The 15642-nt window shown below is 43.5% G+C and overlaps 1 protein-coding gene across 4 annotated transcripts in view; it reads right to left on the reverse strand.

Moving 5' to 3' along the window:
- Positions 1–15642, reverse strand: part of LOC140728185 (partitioning defective 3 homolog B-like) — a 1189360-nt gene that overhangs the window by 200588 nt on the left and 973130 nt on the right. For all 4 annotated transcript variants that reach the window (XM_073046530.1, XM_073046528.1, XM_073046527.1 and 1 more), the window contains one exon: positions 14099–14231. In XM_073046530.1, the coding sequence (XP_072902631.1) occupies positions 14099–14231 (133 nt within the window). The remainder of the gene's footprint in view (positions 1–14098; positions 14232–15642) is intronic.

Consider the following 15642-nt stretch of genomic DNA (forward strand, 5'->3'; position numbering starts at 1 on the left):
CGGAGCAACACCTCAAATTCCGTTTGGTAGTCTCCAACCTGACGGCATGAACATCGGTTTCTCCTTCCTGTAAAAATTTTCCTCCCCCCTTCCCTCTTCTTCTATTCTCCACTCTGTCTTCTTAACTCTTCCCCCTTGGTGCCCTCCTTCTCCCTTTCTCCCATGGCCCACTCTCCTCTCTATCAGATTTCTTCCTCTCCAGCCCTTTACCTTTCCCACTCATCTGGCTTCACCCCTCACCTTGTAGCTACCTTCCAGCCCCTCCCCCCATCTTTTTATTCTGGCATCTTCCCCCTTCCTTTCTGACCCTGATGCCGGATGTTGGGCCGGAAGGTCGACTCTTTATGGATGATCCTTGATTTGTCAAGTTCCTCCCAACATTTTGTGTGCTTTGGATTTCCAGCATCTGCAGAATTTTCTGTGTTTATTACTCCATTAAATGTACATTTTGTGGACTACGATTGCTGCAATCCGAGCATGTAATCTCTCTTTGGGAGTTGTGATCTTGAACTGGCTGAATGATCTGGTGTTTCTGTGGGATTCATGAGCGGGACTTTTGGGAATGCTGGAGCAGCCTCGAGGCTGAAATGAAGCCGCAGGGCTCAGGCCCCAGTGCAGAAAGTGAACCGGTGTTTAGCTGATTGAACTGCTGAGCCAGATAAAAAAGATCAAGGCACCGATGCCCAGGGCGAAGGATGAACTGGTGTTCAGCTCATTCTCTCATGAGGGTCTACTCCCCTCAGCACTGAACTGACTCCGCAGCTGTGGCCTGCAGTCATCGGGCTCCCAGACCAGCTTCACTCGCCTCAGCACTGAACTGACTCCGCAGCTGTGGCCTGCAGTCATCGGGCTCCCAGACCAGCTTCACTCGCCTCAGCACTGAACTGACTCCGCAGCTGTGGCCTGCAGTCATCGGGCTCCCAGACCAGCTTCACTCGCCTCAGCACTGAACTGACTCCGCAGCTGTGGCCTGCAGTCATCGGGCTCCCAGACCAGCTTCACTCGCCTCAGCACTGAACTGACTCCGCAGCTGTGGCCTGTAGTCATCGGGCTCCCAGACCAGCTTCACTCGCCTCAGCACTGAACTGACTCCGCAGCTGTGGCCTGCAGTCATCGGGCTCCCAGACCAGCTTCACTCCCCTCAGCACTGAACTGACTCCGCAGCTGTGGCCTGCAGTCATCGGGCTCCCAGACCAGCTTCACTCGCCTCAGCACTGAACTGACTCCGCAGCTGTGGCCTGCAGTCATCGGGCTCCCAGACCAGCTTCACTCGCCTCAGCACTGAACTGACTCCGCAGCTGTGGCCTGCAGTCATCGGGCTCCCAGACCAGCTTCACTCGCCTCAGCACTGAACTGACTCCGCAGCTGTGGCCTGCAGTCATCGGGCTCCCAGACCAGCTTCACTCGCCTCTGCCTGCACTGAACTGACTCCGCAGCTGTGGCCTGCAGTCATCGGGCTCCCAGACCAGCTTCACTCGCCTCTGCCTGCACTGAACTGACTCCGCAGCTGTGGCCTGCAGTCATCGGGCTCCCAGACCAGCTTCACTCGCCTCTGCCTGCACTGAACTGACTCCGCAGCTGTGGCCTGCAGTCATCGGGCTCCCAGACCAGCTTCACTCGCCTCTGCCTGCACTGAACTGACTCCGCAGCTGTGGCCTGCAGTCATCGGGCTCCCAGACCAGCTTCACTCGCCTCAGCACTGAACTGACTCCGCAGCTGTGGCCTGCAGTCATCGGGCTCCCAGACCAGCTTCACTCGCCTCTGCACTGAACTGACTCCGCAGCTGTGGCCTGCAGCCATCGTGCTTGTGGACCGGCTGCAACGCAGCACTGGTTCTGCGGCTGTGGGACTCGCTTCAGGGGACTCTGCGGTTCACGTTCCGTGTGTTACTTGTTTACATTTTTATTGTTCATTTTTTTGCACATTGAGTTTTGATGGCCTTTGTTGTGTCGGGTTTATCGTGTTTATTTGTTTTGTGGCTGTCTGCAAGAAGACGAATTTCAAGGTTGTACAGTGTATGTTATACATACTTTGATAATAAATGCACTTTAAACTTTGGACTAGAAGAGGAAGATTTAAAAAGGGAGCTGAGGGGCAACTTTTTCGTGCAGAGGGTGGTGAGTATGTGGAATGAACTGCCAGAGGAAGTGGCTGAGGCAGGTATAACAGTAGCATTTAAGAAGGGCTTGGATATGTACATGGAGGGTTGGGGCTTAGAGGGATGAGAGCCAAATGCAGGAAACTTGGACTAACTAGTGGTCAGTATGGAGTGTTTGGGCTGAAGAGCCTGTACCTCTGCTGTATTGCTCTGTGACTCCCCACGGGATTGATTTACTGCATTAAAAGGGAGATTAACCAACTTCCAAAATTATTTGTATTTCCCACAGAAATAAATTAAGTTTACGTTGAATTTTTCTGAACGTATTACAGCTGCTAAGGTGACATCTTAATTCTAGCAGGTAGTCCCCTCTCCTTTAGCACCCTGGGCTTGCCTCACTCCTGATATTTGCCATCTCAACGAAATGTAAACATGTTATGCATGTCATGAAGGAAGCATCATATTAACCCTCAACCAACATCTTACTGTGCCTGGTATGATCATTATAATTTGCTGCTTGTGGACTTGCTGTAAATTAGTTGCCATGAGAATTTTGACATTATAACAGTTACCACAGTTCTAGAGTCCTTAGCTGGAGCTGGGTCAGGGCGGGTGGTGATGTAGTAAATGTACTGTGGGATTTTCAGTCTTTGGGCGTATCCGCTCAGAAATATTGACATAGTCCTGAAGATTTTTTGGACATAATGATATACTTCTCAGCACTTCCTATTAATATATTTTATGGGATTTCCTGTCCTCGCTCTAGAATGCAGTGTCAGTAACACAGTTTGATAATACTCTATTTTAGGATTAACACACAGAGAAATTGAAATAATTTTGTCATGCAGAAGTAAACATGGAAACACAAGGAATACAGAATTCTCGAGACACCATTTACAACACAGGAAATGATCACTCCACACAAAGAAATAATTGTCTTGCACACATCCTTTGGTCTGTGGAGTAGCAGATGAAAATTATGGGACAAGCAGAAGGATGAAGTCTTTCTTTTCATTTCCCAGTGAATGTTAAGGAAAGATGATTACTTCCAATAGAAACAGGCGCACAAAGGATTTTGAAAAAACTCAATAAATTCTGTTTAATACTAATAGTAGTAAACAGTCATGGATAAAGATTAGATTTGATTAGCTTTATTTGTCACATGTGCATTAAAACATCAAAACCTACAATGAAATGCACCTTTAGAAATAGTCAAGCAAATTTAGTTCATTGTTCACAAGGGCTACTGTATTAAAATTAAAATAGGTATTACCTTTCCCCTAGAAAGTGTCCATTTAACATTGGTTATGTGATAAACTGTAAGCCTTTACCCCAGTGATCTGCCTTATCCATTCATTCTAATGAATAAACTATCATTACCAAGAACACTCATCAGCGATGACACTTCAAGTCAAGAGCCCAGCTTGTCAAGAAAATACAAATCATGGTATCAATTTTCATGTTATGATTTAAGACAGAAAATATTCAGATATTGTGGAGAGAGAAACAGGATTAACAGCAGGTTGGTGACTTTCTGGGAAAAGTTCAGAAACAAGTAAGTTTTAAGTTACAAAGAAAGAGGGAAGAGATGGAGAGAACAAAGGGAATGCCTGTGATAGAGCGGAGACTGTGTGTGATTGAATGACAAAAATTGTAAAGGCAGGTGGTTATCAGAAGGTATGTCTCGGGGAAAGTGTAAATAGAAGGTGATAAATGAAACCTGAAATGACAAGAAGAGATAAAAATTCTGATGCTAGAAATGTAAGATACAAGGCTTGAATTGCTGATTATCTGACTCTGTTGAATCCAGTTATGAATACTGAAAAGTGCAACATGTCTAGCCTGAAGATGAGGGACTGTTACCTAGCTAGAAGAGTTTGTTGGATCAAGTTAAGAAGCATTAGACAGCCAGGTCAAAGCAGAAGAGGAATGAAAAATTAAACTGACATGCCAGTGGAAGCTCCTTTAGGCTGAAGGATCATTTTGTGCAAAGTAATCATCCAGTTTGGGATTAATTTTTCCAACTAGAGGAGTCCACATCTTGAGCACTGCATCACATTAGAAGAAGTACAAAGATTCAGAATTATACAACACAGAAACAGGTCCTTCAGACTGAACCGTCCATGTCAACCAAGAAGCTTATCTAAACTAGTCCCACTTGTCTGTATTTGGTCTAATTCTTTCTAAACCTTGGTATTTGAGAAGTTGACCACGATTTATTGTGGAGAGATCTTTCGTACCTGCCCGAGATGGTTTATATTTCTCTCAAATTGCATCACTCCACTTCCCAGCAGAACATTTGGGATCATCAGTCTTTGGTTTACCCTGAAGTTTCACAGGGCAAGGATCAAACCCAGCAAAATCCAGACTCAGTAGAGCGTGTTTCTGCACAGATGGGCAAGGAGAAATTTGCAGAAATATCTCCCTGATGATTATGTGGCAATCACATGACAAGTTACAGTGCAGAGAATATGAATAACTGTGACATTTGGATTAAGACTGCTTTACATGTAAATCTCTGCAGGGAATTTTTCCAACATTTTGTGTTTTATTTCAAATTTCTAACATCTCTTTTGATATCAAAATATGAATATTCAGCTTCTGCTGCTCTTCTGGACCATGTAGTCTTATATATATTATTAGTTATGAGCTCATGAATTAAGTACAAGGGAATGAGGTTTGTGAACTCCCACTTGACTGTGAATGACATAATATATCAATGCATCCATATGCCATACCAAACTATACGGAAATGGGGTGGGGGGGGGGGGCTGGTGTTTATAGTTTAGCAAGACATGCAATCATCATTTATTCCTGATTTTGACAATGCAATAAGCAAATGGACCAGGGACCTTGAGTTATAAGGAGAGATTGGACAGGCTGGGACTGTTCACCCTGAGGCTGAGGAGTGACCTTACTAAAGTTGATAAAATTATGAGAGGCAGTAGGGAGGGTAAGTATCACAATCTTCCTCCCAGAGTAGGGGAGTGTAAACTAAAATGCATGGTTTTAAGGAGCACATTTTTCACACCGAGGGTGATGGATGTGTGGAACAAGCTGCCACAAGAAGTGCTAGAGGCAGGTAAAATGACAACATTTTGAAAGGCGTTTGGACAAGTACTTGACAGGAAATATTCAAAAGGAAATGGACCAAATGAAGGCAAATAGGATTAGTGACGTTTGGCAGCTTGGTCAGTGTGGATGAGTTGGGTCATGCTGTCTAACCCTACAAACCTACAAATGCACTGAAAGGGGTTTCAAAGCCACAGCAATAAAAAAAGACCGAGATGTTGTGTGAAGTGTTCTTGAGATTCTCATGATTGATTAAAGAGCAAAGAATACAGAATAACAGATGCAAAATGCTGGAGAAATTTAGCAGGTCAGGCAGCATCTACGAAAATGAATAAGCAGTCAACGGTTCAGGCTGGGACTCTTCATCAGGACTGGAAAGGAAGGGGGAAGATGCCAGAATAAAAAGGTGGGGGGAAAGGGAAGGAGGACAAACTAGAGATGATAGGTGAAGCCAGATGGGTGGGTAAGATAAAGGGCTTGAGAGGAAGGAATCTGATAGGAGAGGAGAATGGACAATAGGAGAAAGGGGAGAAGGAGGGACACCAGAGGGAGGTAATAGGCAGGTGAGGAGAAGAGGTAAGAGGGCAGGGTGGGGTATAGAAAAAGAGGGAAGGGGGAGCAGAAAAGAAAAGAGGCAAGAAATTATCAAAGGATAAATTGATGTACACGCCATCAAGTTGGAGGTTACCTAAATGGAACATGAGGTACTGCTCCTCTATCCTGAGAGTGGCCTCTTCACGGCAGAAGATGAGGCCATGGACTGACATGTGGTAACGGAAATGGGGATACGAGTTAAGATGAATGACCACCAGGAAATTCCGTTTCTGGAGAATGGAGCAGAGGTCTTCAGCAAAGCAGTCCCCCAGTTTACGACGGGTCTCACCAATGTAGAGGAGGCCACATTGGGAGCACTGGATACAATAGACAACCTCAACAGATTCACAGGTGAAGTGTTGCCATACTTGGAAGGACTCTTTGGTGTTATGAATGGGCAGGTGTAGCACTTCGGCCGCTTCAAGGATAAGTGCCGGGAGGGAGATTAGTGGGGAGGGACAAATGGGCTAGGAAATCATTGAAGAAGTGATCTTTGTGGAAAGTGGAGCATGGTAGTGGGGAGAAGGTAAAGATGTGATTAGTGGTAGGATCCTTTGAGAGATGGCAGAAGTTGTGGAGAATGATATGTTGGATGTGGAGGCTTGTGGAGTGGTAGGTTAGGACAAGAGGAACTCTATCTCTGGCAGCAGAAAGATGGGGTGAGCAGAGATGACTGAGAAACCGAGAAAAAGCAGGGGAGGATAGCATCAATGGTGGAGGAAGGGAAACTCCATTCTTTGAAGAAGGAGGACATCGCTGATGTCCTGGAAAGGAAAGCCTCATCCTGGGAACAGATGTCGCAAAGATGATGGAACCGATAAAAGAGAATAACATTTTTACAAAGACCCAGTATGAAGAGGTATAGACAAGATAGCTGTAGGAATTGGACAACATAAAAGATGTTGGTAGACAGCTTGTCTCGGGAGATGGAGACAGAGAAATCTAGAAATGGGAGAGAGGTGTCAGAAGTGGACCAAGTGAATTTAAGGGCAGGGTGGAAATTGGAGAGGAAGTTGATGAAATTGATGAGTTCATCGTGGGTGCATGAAGTAGCACCAGTGCAGTCATCAGTGAGTGCAGTATACAGATGCCTCACTAGGTATCATTTATTCCAATGCATGACATTGAATGAGGCATCCTACATTATAAAGCATTCAGCATAATCAAGGCAAAACTACGAAAGGCCCAATATCTGCAAGTCTGTGAGACCGTGCCAGAAACTGGTGGGTGGAGGACCAATGCCTGCGAGTTGGAAAGTCCAGGGCCAAGGGCTGGAGGCCTGGAGGCAGCCTGTCCTGCGGTTGGAGGCCTGTCAATGTGAGAGGGTGGGAAAGGGGCTGGCTTTGTTGTTGGGCCTTGCTTTGTCAGTTGTCGTCATTGCTGCTGCTTGAGTTGCTCTTTGTTTTGTGTTGTGTTCTGCTGTTTCTGTGTTGAGCATTGTGGGCATGTTATATTAATGTCGGAGTGTGTGGTGACACTTGGACATCTTTAGCTCTGTTAGTTGTTTTTTTTTTATTTATAGATACAGCATGGTAACAAACCCTACCGGCAATGAGCCTGTGCTGCCCAATTTCACCCAGGTGACCAATAAACCGGCTTAAAATCATCTTTACATCTTTGGAATGTGGGAGGAAACTGGAAAACACGGAGGAAACCCATGTGTCCATGGGAGAACATACAAACTCCTTACAGAAAGCGACAGAAAACACCTTACAGGCAGTGGTTTTGTTAACATTTTACTGTCTGCTTCAAAGTGCTGTACATGTGATAAATAAATCTGAATTTGAATCTGAACTTCCTATCCAAGATTTTTTTTATAATATCGCAAGCTGGTCTCTATCTGGCATCTAATGGGAATAAGGAAAGTTTACCACTCCCATTTTTGGTCCATCATGGGCACTCCGTAGTATCCAAGGCATTTTCAAGGAGCAATGCCTCAAAAAGGCGTTGTCCATCATTAAGGACCCCTGCCACCCAGGACATGCCCTCTTCTCAGGAAGGAGGCACAGAAGTGTGAAGGCACACACCCAACGATTCAGGAACAGCTTCTTCTCCTTTTCCATCTGATTTCTGAATGGACGTTGAAACCATGAAGACTACCTCACTACTTTTTTTATTTCTGTTTTTGCACTACTTATTTAATTTAACTATTTGATTTTTACACACACACACACACACACACACACACACACACACACACACACACACACACACACACACACACACACACACACATATATATATATATATATATATATATATACTATATTTCAGTTTTTTTCTATGTTATCATGTATTGCATTGTACTGCTGCTGCAGTGTTAACACATTTCACAATATATGCCACTGATATTAAACCTGATTCTAATTCATCAGGTTTCATCCATCACAGTCTGCATCTGTTAACCAAAATTGGCTTCCTGTCTATCCAGAAGAGCTTTGACTATAAAATATCCATCCAGGAATTGGCTTCATTCCTCCTTACTTCTGTGATTTTCTCTAACCTTGCAACCCTCTGAGAATATGGCTTTACTCCAACTTTGGCCTCTCATGTGTTTCTCATTTAGTTTACTATCTCTGAGTGCTTTGCCTCTAGTACCTTGCTCCCATGCTCTGGAATTGCCTCCTTGCAATTCTTTCACCAAGAAATTGGCATTCTGCACCAAGATAACCTTGTGGGGCTTGCTGTCAAATTTTATCTGCCCACATTTCTATGAACTGAAATGAGATACACAATAACTACCAAAGATTACAGATTAGTTTATTTGTCACATGCACATTGAAACATCAAAACATACAGTGAAATGCATCACTTGTGTCAAATGAAATCAGGGAAGATTGTGTTGGGGAAGATCCGCAGGTGTCACCATGTGTTTGGCGTGGAATGTGGGAGGAAACTCATACAGTCAAGGGGAGAACATATAAATGGATATTGGCAGGAAGTGAACCATGATCGGCATTTGCTGGTGCTTTAACCGCTATGCTATCAACACGATAACTTGACCGCAAGTTCTTCATCTATGAGACATAGGGGCAGAACTGGTCCCAACATATGCTTTACCATTTGATCATGGGTTCTTTATTTTTCCCTCTCAACCCCATGATTCCGCCTTTTCCCTATAACCTTTAACACCCTCACTAATCAGCAACCTATCAACCTTTAAATATAACCAAACACTTGGCTTCTACAGCCATCTGTGGCAATGAATTCCACAGACTTACCACCCCCTGGATAAAGAAGTCCCTCCTCTTCTCTGTTCTAAAGGGATGTATTTTCATTTGAGGCTGTGCCCCTTGGACCTGGACGCTCCCACTACTGGAAACATCCTCTCCTCTCCATGTCCACTCTATCCTGGCCTTTTAATGTCCATTAAGTTTCAAAACTCCAGTGAGTACAGACCCAGAGCCATCAAACACACTTCACAGGTCAAACTTTCATCTCTGGGACTATTCTAATTAATCTTCTCTGGACCCTCTCCAACATCAGCACATCCGTCCAGAGATATGGGGCCCAATGCTGCTCAAAATAATTTATATATGGTCTGACCAATTATTTACTGTTGTCAAATACAAGTGGGGAAAATCATGACAAACGTAACACGAAGAGACAACAGATGTAACACAAAGGTCCATCAGAAGACTGCAATGCACTAACTACAATAGCAGGAAGCAGGCCTGTCTGAGGAAATCCCTTGGCTGACATCTCTGAAACAAACCATTAATATTGTTTTACTGGTGAACTAACAGAGTCCCAAAGCAGAATCCATTAAATGAATTTTCTCATCATTAAGGAAATGAATTCTTAAAAACATGAACAGCATTCCACAAATCTTTTTTTCTAACATCTCTAAATCAAATCCAAATACCTAATTTAAACACATTTGTTGAAGATTTCTTTAACCTTTATCTCTGGTACTCAAATTGACAATTGTGGCAGGGCTTGAATACTATCGCCTCTTATAAAGTTAAATCAAGCGACACAGGCAACAACAGGGCTTCGATTCCAGATGAGATCAATGCGTTCTATGCCAAAACATGGAGGAACTATTACGAACTCCCACAGCCCCTGATAATCTTATGATTTCAGAGCCTGAGGCAGATGTGTGAGGAGCCTTCAGAAGGCTGAACCCACGAAAAGCATCCGGCACAGACAGGGTACGCAGTCAGTTCTAAAGACCTAAGCTGATCAACTGGCTGGAATGTTCAATAATATCTTTAACCTCTCGCTTCAGCAATCTGATTTTTCAACATCTGCTTCAATTATCCTGGTCGCTAATAAGAACATGGTAAGCTCTCTCAATGACTATTGGCCAGTAGCAGTTACATCCACAATGATAAAGTGTTTTAAGAGGTTGCAGATGAAACATTTCAGTTCCCACCTGAGAAGAAACTTGGATTGCTCTAATTTGCCTACCAGAACAACAGGTCCACAGCAGATGTCACCGCATTGGCTCTTCACTCAATCCTGGAACAACTGGGCAGTTCAACTGGCACCAAAATGTCTTCTGTGATCTCGATCAGCACACCCCTGCTCTACTTGCTTTACACTTACAACTGTGTGGCCAAGCACAACTCCAATGCCATATTCATGTATGCCAATTCAAAGGTGGTGATGAATCAGCGTATAGGAGAGAGATTGAAAACCTGCCTGAGTGGAGGCGTAACAAGAACCTCATACTCAATGTCAGCAAGACCAAGGAGCTGATTATTGACTTCAAGAGGAGGAAGCCAAAGGTCCATGAGCCAGTCCTCATCACAGGATCAGAGGTAGAGAGGGTCAGCAACTTTAAATTCTTCACTGTTATTATTTCAGAGGAACAGAACATAAGTGTAATTACAAAGAAAGCATGGCAGTGTCTCTACTTCCTTAAGGTCTGCAAAGTTTGGCATGATCTCCAAAATTTTGGCAAACTTCTATAGATGTTTGGTGGAGAGTATATTGACTGGCTGCATCACAGCCTGGTATGGAAACACCAATGCTCTTGAATGTTAAATCAAAGAAAAAGTAGTGGATTCGTCCCAGTCCACCATGAATAAAACCCTCCCTACCACTGAGCACATCTACATGTGGCATTGGCACAGGAAAGCAGCATCCATCATGAGTCCCCACCACCCAGGTCATGCTCTCTTCTTGCTACTGCCATCAGGAAAAAGCTACATGAGCCTCAGGACTCACGCTACCAGGTTCAGGAACAGTTACTACCCCTCAACCATCAGGCTCCTGAACCAAAGAGGATAACATCACATAACTTCTCTTATCCTATCATTGAAATGTTCCCATAACCAACAGACTCAATTTCAAAGACTCTTCATCTCATGTCCACAATATTTATTGCTTACTTATTCACTATTATTACTTCTTTCTATTTGTATTTGTAGTTTGTTGTCTTTCGCAAACTGGTTGAATGCCCAAGTCAGGGTGGTACTTCACTGATTCTATTATGGTTATTTTTCTATTATGGATTTATTGAGTGTACCCACAAGAAAATGTATCTCAGGGTTTTATATGGTGACATATACTGTGTGCAGTTTTGGTCCCCTAATCTGAGGAAAGACATTTTGGCCATAGAGGGAGTACAAAGAAGGTTCACCAGATTGATTGCTGGGATGGCAGGACTTTCATATGAAGAAAAACTGGATCGACTAAGGTAATACTCGCTGGAATTTAGAAGATTGAGGGGGGGATTTTATTGAAACGTATAAAATTCTAAAGGGATTGGACAGGCTAGATGCAGGAAGATTGTTCCCGATGTTGGGGAAGTCCCGAACGAGGGGTCACAGTTTAAGGATAAAGCGGAAGCCTTTTAGGACCGAGATGAGGAAAAACTTCTTCACACAGAGAGTGGTGAATCTGTGGAATTCTCTGCCACAGGAAACAGTTGAGGCCAGTTCATTGGCTATATTTAAGAGGGAGTTAGATATGGCCCTTGTGGCTAAAGGGATCAGGGGGTATGGAGAGAAAGCAGGTCCAGGGTTCTGAGTTGGATGATCAGCCATGATTATAGTGAATGGCCTACTCCTGCACCTATTTTCTATATTTCTATGTACTTTGATAATAAATTTACTTTGAACTTTGAATGGAAAGAAAGAACAAGTTACTCTGTACTGGTTTGATGTATTCTTGCAAACTTTCTACAGGCCTACCACCCTTAGGAACCACAACAATTCAATCAGATTCCACACCAGATACATCTTTTCTTCACTTTCAGGTATCTTGGATGGCAAGAGATATTGCAAATTTAATCAAAAAAGTAAAAGAAAGCGTATCTGAAGTTTGGGAGGCTGAAATCAGATAGGTCCTTTGATAGGGAGCAGGACAGAAATTAAACAGAGAAGAGAGGGCTAAAAGAGGCCATAAAATGACCTTTGAGAATAGGATTAAAGAGGATCCCAGGGCATTTTACACATACACTCAAAAGGGAGGGGAAGCTGATATTCTTGGGCATGTAGATGTGAAAGAGGAGGAGGTGTTGACTCTTGAAGAACATTAGGGTGGATGAAGTAGAGACTACTGTCATCTATCCCAGGTTACTGAGAAAGGCAACAGATAAGATCACCGCAGAGTTGACAGAGAATATTCTCTCTTCCTCAGCCACATGCTGAGGTCCCTGTGGATTGGAGAATAGCTATTGTTTATGAATAGTATTGGAGACAAACCAGGAAATTCTAGGCTAGTGAGCCTTTCATCACTGGCAGGGAAATTATTGGAGAAGATTCTTAGGGATAGAATCTACTTGCAATGGAAAAGCATAGATGTATTAGGGGCAGCCATGACTTTGTGCAGGAGGAGGTCAGGTTGTACATACATAACCGGGTTTTTTGAGAAGGTGATGAAGATGAGTGCTGAGGACAGGGGAGTGGATGTTATATACACGGAGTTTAGTAAAGCCTTCTACAAGGTAGGCTAATCCAGATGATTAGGCACATGAAATTCATGCAGACATGATAGATGAGATTCAAACTTGACCTGACCATTGAAGACAGAGGGTAGTGCTGGAGGGGGGAGGTCAGGGTGAAGGTATTAAAATTATTAACTCACATTATAGCTGTGTTAAACCTTGCTCAGGCTACATTTGGAGCACAGCATTCTTTTCTAGTCACCCCATTACAGGAAGAATGGGCGAAGCTTTTGAGTTGCCTGGAAGACAGATAAAGGAGAGGCTGGACAAACTTGGCTGCTTTTCTCTGGAACACTGAAAGCTGAGAGGTGACCCAATAGAAGTATATAAAATGATGAGAGAAATTGCTAGGGTAGATAGGTCGATGGTCAGTAGATTTTTTTCCCATGATGGTACTGTCAAATACTAGATGAAGCAACTTTAAGGTGAGAGGGAGAAAGTTTGAGGGAGATTTTATATACGCAGTTGGCTGTAGATGCCTGGAACATACTGCAGGAGAAGTAATGGAAACAGAGACAATGGCAACGTTTAAGAGGCAGATTAACACATGAAAAGGCAGGGAAGGAGGGACTATAGACCACATGCAGGCCAATAAGATTAGTTAATTTTGGCACAGACATTGAGGGAAGAGGGGCCTGTTCCTGTACTGTACGTTCTTTCCTGTTCAGCATTCTAAAAGGGTCACGAGAAGGGAAGTACCGTAGTTGGTGGAGGTGGTGAATCACAAAGGGAAAAGACCCCTCAGAAGAGAACTTCAGAAAAGCTCATCTCAGTATCATTTCACAATTCTGCAGTCAGCGTACAGAAACATAACGCACTCTGTAACTACCCGAGTGCCTTCTTCTAATGTTACCATGTTGAGGCAATCAAGAGAAGCTGAATCAGCTGCTGTTTGTTTTTCTGGCATTTGGGAAGCCAGCCCTGTTTTTGTTTCCCTTCTTAGTAAGTCAAAATAAACTCATTTGAACTGCCTCCCCTGCACATAGAGAGGCAAATCCCAAAAACATGATGCCCCTTAAGGGATAAACAAAAGAACATTGCTGTAGAAATCAGCAAAAAATAACTGTGCCTTAATCCAAACTTAATGCAAAAAAATCCAAGGATAAATAATAAAGAATTCTCAATTGGATATCAAAATAACCATCCATCTGGGACAAGTCAAGAAACCATATGGTGGCATAAGTAAATATTTATTGCTGCCTACCGCTGGCTAAAATATATTCAACCTGTGTTGTTCAGTTCCATTCCTGCTTGCAGAGCACATTCTCCAAGGCAGCCTTAATTGAAATCAGTGCAACTGAGATTTAAGCTTAGGTCATTGCAGTTTTCTGCTTGGATTTGATTGCCTGCTCTGCCGTAGTAGAAACTGGCCTTGTTAGACTGTGTTACTGCATGATGAAGGTATTGTACATTCACAGAAAACCCTTAGGACTTACCCAAGGTGGCTCGTAGTCTCCAGGCCACCACCTGCCTTCGTGCTCATCGTACGATGGGATGACACCCTCCCTCCTGGCTTGGTGATACTCCTTCCTCAGCTGGTGGATTCTTTCCATGTTGTTCGGTCTTGAACTGCACAGAACGGGATAGGTTTAAGAAATCGATCCTGCTCACCTTCACAGGCAAAATAGCTCAAAAATTCACTATAAACATCACAGAAGACAGAACAGTAGTTTCCTACAGGTTTGAGAATTAGAGTCGTAAAGAGATGGACAACCGTCAACCATCCATTTTCACCAATCTCACATTAATCCCAATTTTGATTCCCCTTTCTTTCTCATCAACTCATCTTACAGATTTTATTGCTCACTTACACACTATAAGTAATGAACAACAGCCAATTAACCTATCAATTTACAAGATTTTGGGACGCAAGAGGAAACTGGAGTATCTATAAGAAGCTCATACAGTCAGTCAGCAAACATGCAAACTCCACATAGACAGCACCAAGGGTGCATCAAGTCAGGTTTTTATCTTGTGTACATTGAAGCAGCATACTTCCTACCTTCCAGAGATGGCAATGTTAACCTATTCAATTTCATCCTAACTCCATTCCAGCTGCAATGATGACATCAGTAATCAAAATCAAATTTGCAATCAAAAGCAGTATTTGGCCTGTTTCTTTACCATCCACATCAATAGTGGATGTCAGGATGATGTCATTGCCATTTTTAAGATTTGGCACTAGGAATATAATTCCCCAAAGTTTATTACTTTTCAGGACATGAGGAGAACTCAGAGCTACACATATAAATTATTCTATTTGGATAGACTCCAAACTGACGACATGCACATCAATTACTCCAACTTCTGCCTCCTCCCGCTTCTCTCCTTTTCCATTCTCTATTCTAGCTCCCCCCGCACCTCTTGGCCATCACCTTCCACTAGTGCCCCTCCCCTTTCCTCTTCTGCCATGATCCACTCTCCTCTCCTATCAGATCCCTTCTTCTTCAGCCCATTAGGCTTTCCCACATATCACCTCCCAGCTTCTCACTCCATCTCCCCTCCCCTAGCCACTTATCTTCTCCCTCACCTGGTCTCATCCATCACCTTCCAGCTTGTACTCCCTCCCCTCCCCCACCTTCTTATTCTGGTGTCTTCCCCCTTTCTTTCCAGTCCTTGATATGGGTACCCCCATAGTTGCTGTCTGACCTACTGAGTTCCTCCAACATTTATGTGTGTTACTCTGGATTTCCATCATCTGCAGAATCTCTTGTATGCATGAGGAGAATTCATCTACTTTTCTCCAAGTCCAAGCCTATCAAAGAGCAAGTCTTCAGCCTAGCACTGTGTTATCAAGAGTGATGGCTTTGGGCAAAGATGTTAAGCAGAGAGCTTGCCTGCTCTCACAGGAAGATCTACATAACATCATATAAATATTTTGAAGAGTATCAGGGAAATTTTCCATAGATTTCATTCCAATGTTTACTCCTCAGTCACTAAATCCCGATTTTATAGCTGTCAGTAAAGTCCATGACTTCAT

This window comes from Hemitrygon akajei, chromosome 5 (assembly GCF_048418815.1).
Source record: "Hemitrygon akajei chromosome 5, sHemAka1.3, whole genome shotgun sequence".
NCBI lineage: Eukaryota > Metazoa > Chordata > Chondrichthyes > Myliobatiformes > Dasyatidae > Hemitrygon > Hemitrygon akajei.